Source organism: Mauremys reevesii, linkage group 4 (genome assembly GCF_016161935.1).
Source record: "Mauremys reevesii isolate NIE-2019 linkage group 4, ASM1616193v1, whole genome shotgun sequence".
Classification (NCBI taxonomy): Eukaryota; Metazoa; Chordata; order Testudines; family Geoemydidae; genus Mauremys; species Mauremys reevesii.
The window spans coordinates 96,658,970-96,679,028 of NC_052626.1; the positions used below are offsets into that span (position 1 = coordinate 96,658,970).

The window sequence follows — 20,059 nt, forward strand, 5'->3', positions numbered from 1 at the left end:
GCTCTGGCAGTGATTTAAAGGGTCCGGGGCCCTGCTGCAGTAGTGGTGGCTGGGAGCCCCCGGCCCTTTAAGTCACTGCCGGAGCCCCGCCGCCACTACCCCAGGGCTCTGGCAGTAGGGCTCAGGTGACAATTTAAAGGGTCGGGGGCTCTGGCAGCCACTTCTGCGTGGGCCCTTTAAATCTCTGCCAGCTCTGACAGCAGGGCTCGGGCGGAGATTTAAAGGGCCTGGGGCAGTAGTGGTGGCCTGGGCCCTTTAAATTGCCGCCTGAGCCCTGCTACCAGAGCCCTGAAATAGCAGCGGCAGCTGGGAGCCCTGCAGCTCCTTCGGCAATTTAAAGGGCTCTGGGCTCCAGCTGCTTGGCTCGGGGGCCATTTAAAGGGCCCGGGGCTCCCGGCCACCAGTACTGCAGTGGAGTCCCTGGCCCTTTAAATCACCGCCTGAGCCCCCAGCGGCTGCTGCTACTCTGGGGCTCTGGCAGCAGGGCTTAGGTGGCGATTTAAAGGGCTCGGGGCTCCACTGCAGTACTGGTTGCCGGGAGCCCCGGGCCCTTTAAATCGCCCCCGAGCATAGCAGCTGGAGCCCAGGGCCCTTTAAATCCTGTGGCTCAAAAGGCCCCGCCCCTTCTGGTTGAGGTCATGCCCCCTCTGTTTGAGGCCCTGCCCCCTGCTCAGGGCTCCAGTGTGCTGTTAAGTAAGTTACTTTGTTACTTTCAGCCCTGAATCTTTCCCAAGATTTGAAAACCATTCTGGCTCAGTCTGTGATTTGCATCAGTTCTTATTTTATCAGAATCAGTTCACCCTTCCATTTGGTCACCATAGAGATTCACCACTCCTGAACAGGGGCCTATAGACAACTTATTTTTTTTTTTTATTATTTGGGAAGGCTAGAGTTAAAAAGTAATAAAATAATAGCTGTTTAATATTGCTTCCAGGTGTAGTTTTTGTACCATAACTACATTTGTCCTCTTTTAATCAAGTGAGATAAATTAACTTCTGTTCCAGATGTAGTGTTTCCTTTATTTATGAACGTAATCCCTACATTTTGGGAGGCCTAAAGCCATCCACAGCACTCTCTCTTCCCTCCCCCCCCCCCCCGCTTCCTCCTGCCCCATTGTCTGCACCCATGCTGAATTTTATCTCATTACTACTAAATGCCATATATCATCCTGTAGAAAAGCACTGCTGCTGAGGCAGTGAGATCCAGTAGCTAGAACACAGAACAGGGACACTGATTTTACTGTGACTTAGTGAAGTTCATTACCGCTATGTACATGCCCTGGTTGGATAGATTTTCTTCATGGGCAGAGATTTTGAAGAAGAATCATCATGTATCCTTCCCCCTGCTTACAAGTCGTGCTGCAAATAGAACGTTAGAAGTTTCAGATAACCATGGCAACAGTTGCATTCGCTTTATTAGCCCTATATAATTTAGCAGACGTGGCCACTGGAGATAATTTTTCAGACTCCAACATAAATGATACTGGTTATTATAATGATAAATAAAATATCTACGATTTTACATTTTAAAAACACCGAACAGTAACTACTAAGGGTATGTCTACACTGCAATTAAAAACCCGCGGCTGGCCTGTGCCAGCTGACTTGGGCTTGTGGGGCTTGGGCTGCAAGGCTGTTTAATTGCAGTGTAGACACCTGGGCTTGGGGACCCTGTGATGTGGAAGGTCCCAGAGCTCAGGCTGCAGCCCAAGTTCAGATGTCTACACTGCAATTAAATAACTCCTTATCCCAAGCCCTGTGAGCCCGAGTCAGCCGGCACAGGCCAGCCATGAGTATGTAACTGCAGTGTAGACATACCCCCTATACTCAACTCTGCCCCTGTGAGAAGGGTTACTGGTGTTAGCCCCACTTTCCAAATAGGGAATGCGGACCACAGGCAGGTTAAGTGTCTTGTCCAGGACCACAGAGGTAGCATAAGAATTCAGGAGTTCTTACTTGCTGTGTTGTGATCACTCTGTTCTTAGAGCTTATTGGACCCAAAGTTTTGAGCCATGTCATATCCTCCCATTCATATGCTCCTCAATGTCCATTTTAACCACCTCCGCCCCTTTTACTTGATGGTTCATAGCTAGAATTATGCTGTGTTTCCTACTGAATAAAATTCCCCCAAGAAAGGATAGTGATAGATGTGCAAGTGTATAAATGCCTTGTGTCCTGGATATTTAGGTTGAAATCCAGTTTGTAAGTGAAATAAGTAGGTCATTCTTTCTCTCTCTCTTGGACATGAATGACCAATGTTTCCCTTCTATATTAAGGGAAGAGGATTCCTGCTGGAAGTGAAAACCACTCATGGGCCACACAATGGATGGGAAAAGAATTAATGCAAAAGGGACGGGAGGGATTAGAAACAATTGGACCCTGATTCTCCATTTCCTGCATGCTTTCTAATCACTTACACCTGGACAAAATGAATGTATAATGCTACCGAGTCACGATGGCAATCAGTTTGCACGTACTTTAATTTGATGTGAACGTCTGTCCAATGGAAGATCAGCCCCAGTGAGATTAATTTGAAAAAATGTGAACAAATATAGCCAGGAAAAAATAAGCCCCAGCCCTCTATCTCTTATGGGGGAGAGAAAAGTGGGAAGCAGGAATTCAGTTTGGATACAGTAACTCCTCACTTAGTCATCCCGGTTAACGTTGTTTTATTGTTACGTTGTTGATCAATTAGGGAACATGCTCATTTAAAGTTGTGCAATGCTCCCTTCTAACGTCGTTTGGCAGCTGCCCTGCTTTGTCCACTGCTTGCAGGAAGAGCAGCCCGTTGCAGCTAGCTGGTGGGGGCTTGGAACCAGGGTGGACCGGCAGCCCCCCTATCAGCTCCCTGCTCCCCTAAGCTCCCTGTGCAGCAGCTGCCCAGCAGGCTAGCAATTGCAGCTGTCCCTCCCCACCGCCCACTGCCATGTGCTGCTCCTGCCCTCTGCCTTGGAGCTGCTCCCTGAGACTCCTGCTTGCTGTGCGGGGGGGAGGGGAAAAAGAGGGGGGCTAATGTGAGGGTGTCCCACTCCCCCCTGCTCCTGCACCCTGCTTACCCCATCTTCCATGGAGCGGGGGGACATGAGTTTGTACATGAGTTTATGAAAGGGTTGTAGCGCTTGTTTGTTTATTTTAATTTAATTTAGGTGGTTTAATGGATGAACAAATCATAATCTTTGACAAAACTGTATTTTCAGTGAGTTTCACAAATGAGCAATAAGTCCTTCATCCAACTGGCACTGGAGAGAGAAAGTCACTATTGAGTCTGATTAGGGCTTTATTTTTAAAACTCGTTGTTTTCAGCACTTTTGTATTGGCTTTGGAAATATTCTTCACCAAATCAAACTGTTCTTCTTTGTCTATTAAGCAATGCCTTTTGCTATATTTTATTGGTGCTGTTTCTTCATCATTTCTCTCTCTGTGCTACAGTATCGCTGGTGATGAAGACCGCTAGAATGTGCACAACTGAGAGTATTGTACATTGACTCCCACAGCTACATAGCAGAAAGGAAAATCACTACCTTTTGGTTCGTTATGCCATGATGTTGTGTTTGTATCTCTCTGTCTATATGTTGGAGACACTGACATAGTAGATAAAACAAAAGCATCTTCCTAGGCTGACACTGATAATTATTTTAGTGCATGCAAGCTGTTGGCCTGTTTACAGCATACTTCGTTTGGGGCCAAATTTTCAAACAGACCGACTTCCACTCTGTTACATCAACGAAATAGATACACTCCAGTCCAGTTATACATTGGTGAAACTGAGATCAGAATCTGGTCAGCAGTTTTCCCTCTGATTTCTTTTTCTGTTACTGAGAAGGCTGCAAATTCTAGTGAGCACTACATTTTTGTTCTAGAGCAAGCTTACATGGGGGGGGGCGGTTTGTATGTCGTGAGGACTGTGTAGGTGTGTCTCCTCCCCAGTATCACACACTTGTCCCTGCTCCCACCATTGGCTGGGAGTTTCAGGCCCCCGCTGGTTGTTCCCAAGAAGGGCCTGGGCCACAGCTTCCTCCCTGGCTGCCTCTCCGCAGCAGCAACCGCGGTGTCACTGGAAAACATTGGGGTGGCGGGGGGAGTGCACAGTGCTTTGGCCCCATCAGAACTGGGTGAGCATGTCTCTGAGACTGGAAGTGCTTTCATTCCCCACCCCCCGCCCCCAGCGAGGAGGTTGGGGTCACACATGCCCTGGGCTTGGCCGAGCAGTGAGCACAGCGGGTTCTTAAAGGACCACATGATGGCATCACAGAGCAGAAGTGAATGACATGGTTTCTGACCTGTGCCATATGCTCAAGATTGCTGTGCAGCCACACAGTTTTACAGGGAATGTTGCTGGTCAGTAGCCTCTAAATATGTCGATGCAATTTTGTGCATGTAGTTCTGTGGAGTCTATTATTTGTGTACACTACTGATAGTGTGTATAGAATTACACATGCAATTGAGGGTGTGTGCACGTGTGTGGAATTGCACATACTTAGGGATCCAGTCCTGCAAGTTGCTGAGTGCTTATGAGGTGGCATACATAATACCAACCGAAACCAATGGTAATTACGGGTCCTTGGCACCTGAAAGGATCAGGCATGTAATTAGACTTTGAGCTGATCTCCTACTAAAAATGTGACCAGTGATTTTAAAAGTATGGTGAAATTCTGTTATAAGGATCAGTGTGACTAAAATTGTATTTCAGTCATTTCCTCAGAAAGATCATGATATATAGAGTCATAAAACCGACATCTTCCCAAATCAGAAGCTCATGAAAGCAAATTATCACGCTTTGGAGGACAGAGCAACTACCAAGCATTCAGTGCTGAGGTAGTTCAGTCAAGTGGTACAGTAATTGACTATAAGTGGCACTCCACTTTTTTTTTTAATCTGCAGTGGAGTAATACTCAAAAAGGTGTGACATTCTTTCAGGCCTTTTGGAAACATCAAAGAAAATCAAAGACTACATTTCAATCTGATCCTTACAATTGAAAGTCCTGTTATGAGTAGAAGGAATGGGCAAACACATCAGCAAAAATAGGAATTGGCTTATGGAAAGTAAAATTTGATCTGCAAGTAGAGATCAGTAAATCAAAATACCACTGTAACTGCTACTTTCTTGTACTGATGCATAAGAACCAACGGTGGTGGATGCTGTATGAACTTGTTTTTGGTGTGACTATTAGAGGTGGGTGAATCAGCTTGCTTAAAATTAAAACTGAGCCTCTTCTGGACCTGGACATATTTTTAGTTGGTTTTTTACAAAAACGTATTTTTCATTTTTGCCTGCCTGAGATTTTTTTTGTGACTGGGGATGGGGGGGGGAAGGGAGAAATATCAAAATACTAAGAGAATCTCTGTTCCTATATGATTTCCAGCTCAATTCAGTCTCAAGAGGCCGAGAGAATCATCTGAAGTTTAGGTCACAGGCAGTTTTGGGAAATCTCCCACCAGCGATAGCAATGCCAGTGTAGACACAGCTATAATGATCTCAGAAGCTTACAACAGTTTATATTTATTGTATTTTATTTTCAGGTGCAGAAACCTCACATTTCCCAACAGCCTTCCTGAGGTCAGCATTGTTTTCATATTTGTTAATGAAGCCCTCTCAGTGATTCTGCGCTCCATTCATTCTGCTATTGACCGGACTCCTCCTCACCTGCTCAAAGAAATTATCTTAGTGGATGATAACAGTAATAATGGTAAGGGCTCTCTTTAAAACAGTTTTTTCATACAGACTGGATTGTGTATGACTGTAAACACAAATTTCCCTTAAATTTTGGATCACAGACATCCTGTTAGAATTTCAGATGTGTGTGTTTGACCCTTCTCCTGGGACAAGTTTTGCCTTCAAATGTGGCAAACTACTTGAGCACAACTACTTGACACTGAAGTCAGTGAGAACAGAGGCGGAGAACAGAACATCATTCCCTGTGTTTAATGTGCTCAGTAGAGCCCTGATAGTTAGAACAATAGGGATGGGAGACATTGGAAAGGATTTTACTGTTTTGTAGCACTCTGCTCTGCTCCCAGGCATCCTCTTCCTCCAGTCTCTGGGCCCAGAAGCCTGCTCCCTGTACCTCTCTAGTTTTCAGTTGCGTGCTCTGTCTCTTTCCTGTAAAGCCTATCTCTGTGTCTGTTCCTTGGCTGCTCTCCACCAGGTTGCTAACTCTTTGTTCCTCCTGACTGCTCATAAGCTCTGTCTGCCAGTCCCAATCTCATTGTTTGCTGCTCACCTAGTTCATGTCTCCACGTGGACTTTCCAGCCCTCAGGCTGAGGAGCAGGCCAGTTAATTTCCGACATGCTTAGTGCTTTCCTTAGATGATTTTCAGTGGGGCCATGCTGGGCGTTACTTACATATTTCATCCTCTGGAACCATCGCAGATGAAATTTTAAATGAGCAGCCCGTGGGGCATTTAACTTTCTGAAAGGTTGGGTTCTGCTGGGAGTTAATTTCAAACTCATAAAATTTAAGTGGGATCAAAATGCATTCTGTTGAAGGGGAATGCCAAATGAAGGGCTTTTGTTCCATCCCTAGCCTCGTTACAGCTATTACATGACTCCCTGTTCCTGCACACTGGGATCCACTACTGAATCGCTGATGTGCGTTGGATTTGTATAGAACAAAGACACAGTAGCAGGCAAAGTAAATAAGCTCCTCTCCTAAGGCTGAAACTCTCCTTCTTTTTCTCCTCTCTTTTTATTGTCTGTCAAGAAAAAAATCAAATCCCAGACAGACACACAAAATAACTGGATTTATGCTGTTAGCACCATGGCTGTATAAGGGTGTTTAAGTCTGATTCCAGCCCCAGTGAATAACGCTGCATTTAGAGTCAACCATGTCTGACCTAGCTTTTCTTAAGACACCTAATCATAGAGCAGTGTGGGTGAGATGCATGCAGAATTTATACGGTGCTGTTCTTGGTTTAGGGCATGATGTGGGATGTAGTAGTGCAATGGAGTGATAAAAAATCACGTATTTATCATAGAATCATAGAACTTAAGATCAGAAGGGACCATTATGATCATCTAGTCTGACCTCCCGCAAGATGCAGGCCACAAAAGCTGACCCACCCACTCCTGAAATAATTCTCTCCCTTGGCTCAGCTGTTGAAGTCCCCAAATCCTGATTTAAAGACTTCAAGTAGCAGATAATCCTCTAGCAAGCGACCCCTGTCCCATGCTGCAGAGGAAGGCGAAAAACCTCCAGGGCCACTGCCAATCTACCCTGGAGGAAAATTCCTTCCCGACCCCAAATATGGCGATCAGCTGAACCCCGAGCATGCGGGCAAGACTCTCCAGCCAGACACTCAGGAAAAAGACTTTCAATATCCCAACATTGACCCTCGGTACTAATTACCAGTGGTCGCACGTTATTGACTTATTGACTAAATCACGTTATCCTATCAAACCATTCCCTCCATAAACTTATCAAGCTTAATCTTAAAGCCAGAGAGGTCCTTCGCCCCCACTGTTTCCCTCGGTAGGCTGTTCCAGAATTTCACTCCCCTGATGGTTAGAAACCTTCGTCTAATTTCAAGCCTAAACTTCCCGACTGCCAATTTATATCCATTTGTTCTCGTGTCCACATTAGCACTGAGCTGAAATAATTCCTCTCCCTCCCTGGTATTTATCCCTCTGATATATTTAAAGAGAGCAATCATATCTCCTCTCAACCTTCTTTTGGTTAAGGAAAACAAACCGAGCTCCTCAAGTCTCCTTTCATATGACAGGCTTTCCATTCCTCGGATCATTCTAGTGGCCCTTCTTTGTACTCGTTCCAGTTTGAATTTATCCTTCTTAAACATGGGAGACCAAAACTGCACACAGTACTCCAAATGAGGTCTCACCAACGCCTTATATAACGGGACTAGCACCTCCTTATCTCTACTAGAAATACCTCGCCTAATGCATCCCAAGACCGCATTAGCTTTTTTAACGGCCACATCACATTGCCGACTCATAGTCCTCCTGCGATCAACCAGGACTCCGAGGTCCTTCTCCTCTTCCGTTACTTCCAACTGGTGCATCCCCAGCTTATAACTAAAATTCCTGTTAGTCATCCCTAAATGCATAACCTTATACTTCTCACTATTGAATTTCATCCTATTACTAATACTCCAGTTTACAAGGTCATCCAAATCTCCCTGGAGGATATCCCGATCCTTCTCTGAATTGGCAATACCTCCCAACTTCGTGTCATCCGCAAACTTTATCAGCCCACTCCTACTTTTGGTTCCAAGGTCAGTGATAAATAGATTGAATAAGATCGGACCCAAAACCGAACCTTGAGGAACTTCACTGGTAACCTCCCTCCAACCCGACAGATCACCTTTCAGTATGACCCGCTGCAGTCTCCCCTTTAACCAGTTCCTTATCCACCTCTGGATTTTCATTTCGATCCCCATCTTTTCCAATTTAACCAGTAATTCTTCATGCGGTACCGTATCAAACGTCTTACTGAAATCAAGATATATTAGATCCACCGCATTTCCCTTGTCTAAAAAGTCTGTTACTTTCTCAAAGAAGGAGATCAGGTTGGTTTGGCATGATCTACCTTTCGTAAAACCATGTTGTAATTTGTCCCAATTGCCATTGACCTCAAGGTCCATAACTACTCTCTCCTTTAATATTTTTTCCATGACTTTACATACTACAGATGTTAAACTAACAGGCCTGTAGTTACCCGGGTCACTTTTTTTCCCCTTCTTGAAAATAGGAACTATATTAGCTAATCTCCAGTCAAACGGTACAACCCCCGAGTTTAGAGTATTTAGTTCTCTTATAGTTTGTTTTTTATATATATAAAAGAAGTTTAGTGATCCAGAAACCACTTGTGAACTGGTGCAGGCTGTTTGGCTTGTTTATGAGTTTCATTATGTAGGGCTTGGATGTTGCCTGGCACATGGCTGTATTGAGACATTTCCATCACTCTAACTTTTTTTTCTTTCTACTTCCTGCTGTTGTTGTCCATTTGGGGTGGGAAGTGGCTGGGGTGTGTGTGTGAATTGAGAATCAGCAATAAAGTTGAATGCAGCTTATGTCAGTAGACTTGAATTCTGAAACGTCCCTATAGAACTTCAGCACTGAATCTTCCATATAAGGCTTAATAATATGATGGCAAAAGTACATGGGAGAACTTGTTGGTTTGGTGGTACTGTTGGAACACAAGAGGTCTGGATTCAAAAGTACTTTGGGATCATCCGTTCCAAAGCCTGGAATACCAAAGGCAGGTCATGGAGGAAGTTAAGCATTTGGGTTTAGGAGGGTGCAAAGGCTAATAAGGGCTTGATCCCGATCCTGTTGAAGTCAATTACAAAGCTCCTATTGACATCGAATTGGGAGTAATATCAGGCCCTTCCTACATGAATGTTTCATAACAGCTCATCCTTACAGTTGCATAGGAAGGGACCCTTTCTACTCCTTTGGTTGGAAACTGTTGCTGTCTATTATATGGTAGTTTTGGCTCAATGAGAAGATTATCCCTAAGAATGGAAGGGATAGGAAATCACAGCAACCCCTTAAGCACTAGTCTTTTAGGAGATCCCATTCACACCCCCCCATTCTGTTTTAGCACCCATTATGTACTATGTTATGTTTGGTCTGTGTCTTTATTAGTTTATAAACAGTCCTGAGGACAGGGATCATATTTCCTTAATATATGTTGAAGGTGGCCCCGAGCTGCAAATTTGAATCCAGATCTGATTCAGAACATTCCCAGTTTGGAGATTTTTGGATCCAAGAAACTCAGCTGTATAGATTTGCCCAGTGCTGTGGCCCTCCATTACATAATAATACCAATGATTTTGGTACCACTCCACCATTGTTGCCAGTAAAAGAGAAATATTTGACTTTTCTATTCAAGTTTCCATAGTGCTGGAAACAAAGGTAATAAAATATGGACAGTCACTTGTCAGACTTGTGTAATCCTCATGGGATTTATCACTGTTCGGGAGCACTGGCTGTATGCCCCTTTAGAGCCAAGGGGGACCTATAAAACAGGCTAATTTGCAGCAGTGACTCCTGAAGAAAATCTGTCCCAATGGTTTCTGATTGGGATCTTGTTCCAAACTCAGTGTTCAACTGTGATACTCTTTCCAGGACACCCAGAACAATAAGCCACCATGTTACCATTTTGGCTCCGCAAGGGAGAGCTGTGCTGAGGCCTAAACTGTGTGTTGGCTCCCTGCCACATCAATCTGTGTACCTCACCAGCAAACTCCTCAAGACTCTGCCAGTATCAACCGTCCTTGCAGGTGACAATCAGTGAACCCCAGTTTAGGAGTTCCTCAGAGACTGCACTCTGCAGTATCCAGTCTCTCTCACTGGGCACTCATAGAAGTTACGTTTGCTTCCTCCCAAGAGACAGTGCACACATCATCCTGACAGGTTAGCTGAGGACTCACTCTTTACCCGTGATTCTCAAACTTTTTGTATTGGTGACCCCTTTCACACAGTAACCCTCTGAACATGACCCCCTTTCTTCTGGATTAAAAACGGGGGTGGGCGGGATAATTTAATTTTAATTTAACAGGGGCTCAGACTGTCAGCCCTGTGCCTGGCAGAGCTGAGGCTGTCAGCCTCACCAGGCACTGGGCTAACAGCTCACGACCCCCAGGTAATAACCTTGTGACCCCCAGTTTGAGAAACCCTTCTCTTTACTTTAATATAACAACACTGAAATGTTTTATAGTAAAACTACAAAAAAGTTGACTATTAAAGAGCAGAGATTTAAGTGATACTAAGAGGAAAAGACACAGTACGGTTATAAACAAAACAAAAACACCATTTCTAATGCCTAAAGCATAATTCTAGTATCTATGTCTTTGCCTGAACAGCGTTCTCACTTACATCAAGTTAACAACATCTGCAGCCCTTCCTGGTAAGAGGATCCAACATTTACAGAATCAGAGGGTGCTGTCCCCTTTGTTCCCTAACTGATGGATAACTAACAGGGTTCACTTTCAAAGGTTTTCTGAACTATAAAATGGAAGAAATGTACTCTTTGAAAAGTAAACCCAGACCAAGTTTCTCTTTGCTGCTGCTTGTTCTTTGAGGTGCTAATGCCAACCCCCTTTTTCATGCTCTGGTTAACTTGCTTACTTGATTGCTTTGTTTACCTTAGATGCAAATGTACAGTAAAACCTGCCAATAGCAACCACTCATGGGAGTTAGCAAAAGTGGTCACTTGTAAGAGATGGTCTCTTCAAAGGTTTGCACAACAGAGAACGATGATGTTCCGTGGCCTCTGCAAGTAGTCACTTGTGACAGGTCATCTCTCAGGCAAGTTTTACTGTACTTCCATTGTCTCTGGCCTCACCATGCTCAGTTTACATTGGAGACGCATGTAAACAGGCAAAACAGCGTTGCTGTGTCTGACAAACTACTCTGTCCATGACAAACTTGTTTATTTGCTCTACTGAGATTGTTTGGTTTGAACACATTTTAGAAACACGTTTCCAACACCCATACATAATTCTTTACCTACTAACCGTACATACATCACCCCATAATATCAATGACCAGAAGAGGGTCATCAGCTTTCATCAGTCCTTACTTGGTACACTTCTATAGTACAATACTAATGTATGCAATCAACTGATTCAATTGTTTATTCTTTGGGTTTCTGATCCCCCTGTTCTATTCCTGGGGCATCTGGACCCTGCTTGTCATACCCACCTCTTCAGCATCCACTTGTTGCTTCTGGGAACAGTCGCCAGAGAGGGGGGAAATAGACCAGGAGGGAAAGTAAAAGACTGAGAACTGAAGTATAGTAGAATCTGACGGGGAGCTGTGAGTGGAACACAGGGCATCGCCAGGTCACTCAGCTCATCCGCTGCAAGATCCACTCCTTGCTGGTTATTGAGGGAGCTAAAGCCTGGTGTACTGCCAGAAAGGACTTCATTGAAAATGCTGAAGATCAAAAGAGGAGACATCCTACAAGGAGAGACAGGTTGTCTGGTCTCACCTTCCTCTGAAATATAGTCCCCAGAGAGGAGAATGGAGACTGTGAGTGGATGTGAGTGACTTTCTGACATGGCTTAGAGTAGGTGTCTCCCTTACAGAGACCCCCATTGGCTCCTGGAAAATCTCCAACCCATGCTGCTTTTTTTTCACCTGACCTCTTGCTCCATCTCTAGAGCCAATTGCCTGCAGCATTGGGCCACATTGTCCACAAGCCAGCTAGACTTCTCTGTACTTCAGACTTGCTTTCTAACCCATAATGTATACTGAGTGTTTGGGTATGGGGGTCCGTTCACTGGATGTGTATAAGGATGGTTGGATTATGGGGTTGTGTGTTATTAGTTTAGTGTTTTACATTTTATTTCCAATTTTCTTTGTTAGTTTACATCAGCTGTTCAGACTGGGCTTCCCAGCTTTTGTCATTTAGTGTCTACTTGTGCTTGTGTTATTGGGGGATTGTGAGCACTGCTGCCAGTAAGATAAGTGAGTTACTCTGGATTTCCCTGCAAAGTTTCCTGGGGAGACAAGAACCTGCAATTGTGGTCTGAAGACTTTCCCTAAACATAGGCACCGCACACGTGCCCAGAACTGATGCCAGATTGTCAGTCTTTCAGTGACATCACCGCTATAAGAGTCACAGGAGCCAGGGCTGGAGATGTTACAGCAGTAGAGTTGACATTCTCTAAAATAGAGAAAGTATAGGGAGACCAGACAGGCTGCAAATAAATACATTCATACATTACTGAATGTCCTTCACTGCCTGGATTCATCTGCAGTAAAGGATTTAAATCAATGCAGCTATGTCAATTTATACTAGCTCAGGACTGGACCCATGATATTTTCCTGGTTTTTAAAATCTGAAATGGAATTCTGGTCTTTATTTTCACACTGGGCCAAATGCTGGCCATATTTAAGTTGATGGCAAAAACTCATTTATTTCCCAGAATTTGCCCTGCTGTGACTTTCAGGAAATAGCCTTGTTAATTGTAAAGAAAAAGCAGCAGAGGAACTGGTCTATTTTTTTATTCTTTTAGGCTGATTTGGCAAACACAGTGTGGGATTATGTCAATATGTTAATGTGTATGTCCAGCTTCTTTATGTTTATCTTGAGCAACATACGCTACAGTAGTTTTTTCATGCACTTCAGGGTACGTCAAGCAAATTGTCTATGACTTTTGCTAAACCTCAGTGCAGTTCTTCAAGTTCCCCATTATGCTTAAGTTGACCTCAGTTTATCTTTTTGTGAAGACTTTGCCAACTTCAAACATTTGTTTAAAAGAGGCAATCTGTGAAAATGCCAAGGGGTCTGTAGTATAGACCTGAAGAAGAGCTCTGTGTGGCTCGAATGCTTGTTTCTCTCACCAGCAGAAGTTCGTCCAAAAACAAATATCACCTCACCCACCTTGTATTTCTAAAATGCCACTGTGTTATTTAAAAGCAGAAAAATACATGTCACGGATTCCAAAACTCTGGTTTAATAAAGCAGTGTTTTATGTAAACACTTTGTGCCAACTCTTCCTTGTGAAAATTTCATAAACATAATATTAAAATGTGAAATGTTTCATCCACTGTGCTATAAGGTAATTTTTTGTTAAAATAAAATTTTAAATAAACCCGCAGAAAGCATTTCAACCCTTGTGTATGTACTTTATATTAAGCACATGTCAAAAAACAACAACAACAAAAAACCCCTCAGCCTGTGCTGCTGATTACAGAGAAATTGTTCCAGATTCTGATCTCGGTTACATTGGTGTAAATGTGGAGTAATTCTATTGATCTCAGTGGATTTACAGTGGCATTAGTGAGATCAAAATCAACTCTGTTTTCTCTAAAGCACGCCGTTTGCATTTCAGAGGTAATTTGTAGATTAAATTAGAATTTGGCAAAAATATAATTTACACAATTTTGACTTGAAAACTGGCCCAGTTCTCCTGCTGCACCAAAGGTCTGTGCAATGTAGCTGGAGGGGCAGGGGAGGAGAAGAGGTAATCTTAAAACACCTTTTATGCTTCCTCAGTCCCTGAGGCTGCTGCTGCTCAAGTATAATTTTAGAGCAGCCATTCTACAACTGGGGCTTGCTGGGATGCAGTGTGCTTTGCTCACACATTCCTCTCCTGTTTTGGTGGTGGTGGGATAAAGATCTTCTGTGCCAATAGAATCCTTACTAGCTATTTAAGCAAGCTTTCCAGCCCCTTGCAGCACAGCAGGGCCAGGGTCTGACCCACTGCGTGTAACACTGTGTGATATTTTTCATCCGACGTGCACTGTACATAAGAAGCTCATTGTTGGCCAGATTGTGCCCTTCTGTTCGGTGAGTGCAGGTGGGTGGGTGCTTTCACACGTCTAAAATTTGTAGAGCAAAATTTTACATTAAAGCGATAATTATCCTGCCATATGGCCACTTTCCGTATTGCAGTTCATAATGAACACTGCAGCAGGCTCACGTTTCGTAAGGTCTCTCTCTTTCTTTGAATCATCACTTATGAATAAAATGTCCTAACGCGTGCAGTTTAACAATTCACAGTCTTTGCTCTGAGAAGTCTGTGAACATGGCTATTGAATGGCAGTAATAATGTTTGGTATCATGGTATGCTAATTTTATGACTTGCGTTGTCAAAGAGAATTAGTACAGAATAGAAGAAAGTGGATTGTATGCAACTATATCTCCTTTGAGAGATCTGTGACATAGTCCTCAGAATGCTGAATAAAGAGTTTTTTAGAAAGCGTTTAGTTGCGTACAGTTCCATTAGAAACTTGCACTTCTCTCTAGGGGTTGTTTATCTGTAACAGATACATGGAAAGAGAAAATTGGGTGAATTAATATCCTAACACTGCTGATAAGTGTAGACCAGACTTTTGAGGTTCACCTATTTTAAACATGTTAACATGATTTAAAGACATTTTGTCTGCCCAATGCAATCAGGCAAAACTGATAGATTGGTTTACAAGGTCATTAATAGGCATATCCTAGGAAAACCTATTCTTCTGAACAGAATTCCAGGTTTATTTTGCATTTGTAAGCACAGTACTGTCAGGCCACGAAAATTATGAGATTGACTTAAGAATTATGAGAGTTTAAAAAGTAATACATTTTAGATTCTTTTTTCTTTGCCTGCTGGTTTTTGAACCTTCACTTGGGTCATATTTTCTAGCTTTCCTCTGCAACCATATGAGTTAGAAACTAACTTTATTTTTTTTAATGAAAGCTGTGATTTGCATTACTTCAGGAGCTTTAAGAAAAACACCAAATACCATAAGTCTCTCCTTTTTATTGTTTTTATTGAGAGTTGGCAGCACTACATAAGAGAGCAGAATAGTTTGGCTAAAACATTGGATCTTTACTTGAACCAGCCCAAACTGAATCCTTAGGTGACTCTGTTCTCATTGGCAGTAGAACTCTGAGCTGAATTGTTTTTAAAAAAACAAATAAAAAACCCAACAACAACAACAAACTTCATGCTAGTATGACTTAGTATGGTTTGCTAGGCCTGTGTAGAGTAGATTCAGGCTCTTCATTTATTTGGTTTTTAAAGGACTGGGTTTTTCAATGTCAGACAGAAATACTATAGAACGGAGACATATGAAATTGCAGCAATGCTAGGAATTGTATTCTAGTTAGGGTGAGATCCTACTCTGATTGAAGTCAGTAAGAGTTCGGCACTGATTTCAATGGGATCCAGAGTTAAATTTGAGTTGAGAGAAACTGTTTGTAAAATGGTTGCATTTGACTTACATTGGCCAGGCAAACTGTGTTTAAAGAGCGACAAAGAGTCCTGTGGCACCTTATAGACTAACAGACATATTGGAGCATGAGCTTTCGTGGGTGAATACTCACTTCATCAGATGCATGCAAGTGAGTATTCACCCACAAAAGCTCATGCTCCGATATGTCTGTTAGTCTATAAGGTGCCACAGGACTTTGTCGCTTTTTACAGCTCCAGACTAACATGGCTATCCTTTTGATACTTGTGTTTAAACAGTGTTAATATGTTGTTTTCAACCAGGCTCTGTTAGTACTAAGGCTGGTTGAAAAATTTCTGTTAACTCTTTCTCAACAGAAAATTGGATTTTAAACTAAACACAGTTATTCATGAAAAGTGCATGCTTTTTATGGAAAAAATTGACTTTTCATTAAAAAAAAATGCAGTTTTCAGATTGCCCAAAAAGCAACAAAATCTGATTTGAAAATGATGCTATGTTGAAAATGAAATTTAGGTGCCTCCTGCCACCATTTTCCTATGTGGACCCAGTTCCCCATCTGTACTATATCTCTGGTGGTGCACCATGGTGGCTCAGCAGAAGAGGAGACTGTGGTGCATTATGGGACATATAATCTGGTTTAGGAGACTGGCCCAGAGTGGAAAATAAGGCCAGGAGACAGACAAACTTCAAATCCCACCATGGCAGCATTTCCAAATCAATTTTTTTAGTTTTCATTTGAAAGTTTGGGGTTTTGGCCAAAAACTTTTGACTTTTTGATTTTTGTCTGAAAAGTTGAAATTTTCTGCAGGGAAGAAAAATTTTCTGAACAACTCTAGTTAATACAGTTAAACAATGCAAATAGAACTTCTGAGGTTTATCCATTGCTATCTATATTCAAATTAGAATTCACCTATTCCTTACTTGGATAAATCTCCCATTGCCTTAAATGGAGATTTGCCTTAAATAAGGAGGAGGAAAGGGGATTCTTCCTCTACTATGCCCCTCCCCCCCAACCCCCACCTCCGAATTTTGCTGTGGCATTGTGCAAGGTCCATAAAAGCTAGTTAGCCAGCCAGAGTAGCATTCCTCTGGTGCAGGCATTGTGCAAGACAGCCTATGCCATCTAATGTAGTGTCCCTTGCAATCTCCCGTGCTAGGAGCATGTTAGGCATGGGTAGGAGGGGGTGGGGGCCTTAGCATTCAGTACCCTGAGGGACTCTGAGCTGCTCTTATTTGTGCATTTCCTCAGATGCAGTCTAGACAGGGGTGCAGTAATTTAGAGCATCTCTCTGAGTGGTCTAAATTGTTCCTGAGTCCATTTTGGCCCTCACGGCAGCTGGGAATAGGAGGGCACAAAAGATACTTTAAAACCATCTTAGCCATCCCTCCCAAACACACACACACTGCCCCTGGGCTGTAATTTGTATGCATGTAGCAGAAACTTTCACCCAAACTGAGTAAAACTGAATAAGCACCTTTAGGATTTGTCTCATTATTGCTATTAGTCTTGCTTCTTGCTAGAGAAAAAGAAACAACTGTTTTCTCTACAAAAGCAACAAAGAATCCTGTGGCACCTTATAGACTAACAGACGTTTTGCAGCATGAGCTTTCGTGGGTGAATACCCACTTCTTCGGATGCAAGAAGACTTTTGCATCCGAAGACCTTCTCTTGCATCCGAAGAAGTGGGTATTCACCCACGAAAGCTCATGCTGCAAAACGTCTGTTAGTCTATAAGGTGCCACAGGATTCTTTGTTGCTTTTACAGATCCAGACTAACACGGCTACCCCTCTGATACTTGTTTTCTCTACTTTAGTCCTGGATGGATGTCATGTGTGCAGAGGCAAGTAAAAATAGAGGAAAAATCAAACTACAGGTATTTTCAAACCTGTTCCGTGTTCAATTTTGGGTAACAGTTTGTATATGGTAAAAGTAGCTTCTTACTTCATCATCCTGGGTTCACTCATCCCTCTACACAAAGGTCTTGATTCTGACTCAAGTTTTACTCACTGCTGACACAGGCAGACTATTAATGAAGCCAGTAGAGATTTGAGTGAATGAGGATGGAGTAAGGACCTCAGTCAGAATTTGGGTCTAAAAGTATTAAAAGAAGTAGGGGGCTCGGTCTCTTGTGTTTTTCGATTACTCCTTTAGGGAGTGCCCAACCTACAGCCCCCAAGCTGTACATGGCCCACCAGATATTTCATAAGGTCTGTGGCCTGGTTCAACACAATATACCACTGTCTGATTGATTAACATTTTGTTGTCATGTTTACATCATTTTAGTTTTCACAAGTGTGTGCATTCTATCTAAATACACGTGAAACAAGCTGAGTTTAAAATATAAATCAGTACAGGTGACTTTAAACCTTATTAAAATATGTAGAATCTGTTTGCCCCATACAAGGTTCTGCTGATGTTTGTGGCCCTTCTGTGTAAAACGGTTGGGCATTGGTGCTTTAGGTGATATGGGAATGTCAAATTAACCCCTTTCCTCCCTTGATGGGCACCTTCTGAGCAGACTGGTTAAATGCACTATATAGGTACCAGATTCTTCAATGTTAAAAAACTTATTGTTTTTCCTTTTGCTGCTCTTATACAGCCAAATTATTTTTTTCACATGTGTAAATAAATATTTTCTGTGGAAAACTGTGGCTTGCTGAAATATTAGCATTTTGCAGTAAGACAAACAAACAAGCGAATAAACTATGGCCACCCTGAAGCAAGTGTTTTCTCATCCCTGGCCAGCTGTGTGTCCTGTGTGATGCGTGAAGTGCATCCTGGCACATGTGCTGACCACTGCAGATGCTTCTTCAAACACATGATGGACAAAAACCAGAAACAAACCCTAAACCAGTGACCATCTGCTTCAGCAAACAGGGTTAGACAGAAGAGCTGGCCAAATAACTTGGCACAGAGCACGGCAGCCGAGGATCACTCTCAAACAACCTAGGAAAACCAGCCCGTCAGCATGTTGACTCAGGATGAGGCCTCTTATTCTGTGGAGAGAGGAGCTCAAGTGTCAAGCTTTTGTTCGTGGCCATGCGACAGTAAAGCTGTGGAAATGTCTGCTCGGTCCTCTTTCTCGCTGGTTGGTAGGGTATTGTGTGAAGCTTCTGCGGCAAAGGAAGAGGATTGGGATTACCTATGGCAGCCTAGAATAATGGATGAGTGAAACTGTGCTTCCATGTCTGAAGATAAGGTGAGAGAGAGAGAGAGAGAGAGAGAGAGAAAACAGGTGTAGTGTAACAAGAGGTAAAAGTTACAGCAGAAAAGAGAGGGAGGCTGTTGAGGAATGTGGTTATCTGTCCTACCAACCCGTATCCATCCCTCCTCCTTTGCATCTTTTCAGCCATCATTCTTCTCCATCCACACGTTTGATTCTCTCACCATCACCTTCCTTCCTCCTTACTCATCCATGCTTCCTGTACCTTATCTTTTAATTCATCCATTTACTTCCCTCTCCTCATTCCATTTCACCAGTCTACCTACTTCCATCTTTCATGCCCCCGGCTTCATCCCATGTACGACTTCCTTATTAACTCCTCACTTCCATCTATCTCCCTGAGTCATGCACTCCATTCCCCCTGCTCCTAGCCTCCCATTGTCTGCACCTCCTCTTCTCTCACCCACCCTCATCTACACTCTCAGTACTTTCTCCCTTCAACTTTGGCCACTTTATTCATTCATTCTATTTTTTCTCATTTCTCTACCTCATCTACCTTCTCCCTTTCCTTTGCCCCACTCTACCCACTCATCCATCCCTCCTCCTGCATATTTTTCTCCTGTCATCATTCAACTCCTCCCCACCTTTACCCTCATTAGTTAATTTCACTTCCCATCTCCCTCACCCATCCCTACATTTTTCCTTCTCCCCTCCTCTGTCGTACTCTTACATGACCAGCCTTCATTCATTCTCCCTTCCCCCATTGTCTCAGACATATGCTCCTTTCCTCCACCCGTTACTGACCTGTCCCTTCCTCATCCACCTCCTCACTTCCTTCAACCTTCCTTTCCTCTCACCCACATTTGCCTTCCCTTCTGTCATATAGTCTTCCTTTTTCTTTTTTCTTCCATCTCCCTTTTCTCCCCCCCCATCTTTCTCCTTAGCCTTGTCTTCCATTTTCCTACCCTTTCTTTTACTATCCATTCCTTCATCTACACCCACCCCAATACGTAGATCAGTGGTTCTCAACCTTTTTCAGACCATCACCCCAGGTTACAACAGAAGAATACTTTGGCGCTTCTTCACATCTAGCCATAAAGAAGAGGAGGGTGGGGTGTGACACCCAAGCTGAGAACCTATGTCTTAGATCGCTCTGAGACTGATATAATTATGTGATCATCCACAAAGATCTGATAACCAGTCTTAAAATGGATAATGGATTAAATCATCAGACACTTAACGC

At 43.1% G+C, this 20,059-nt stretch overlaps 1 protein-coding gene across 6 annotated transcripts in view; it reads left to right on the forward strand.

Moving 5' to 3' along the window:
* Positions 1-20,059, forward strand: part of GALNT18 (polypeptide N-acetylgalactosaminyltransferase 18) — a 496,636-nt gene that overhangs the window by 298,191 nt on the left and 178,386 nt on the right. For all 6 annotated transcript variants that reach the window (XM_039538363.1, XM_039538360.1, XM_039538362.1 and 3 more), the window contains one exon: positions 5,520-5,686. In XM_039538363.1, the coding sequence (XP_039394297.1) occupies positions 5,520-5,686 (167 nt within the window). The remainder of the gene's footprint in view (positions 1-5,519; positions 5,687-20,059) is intronic.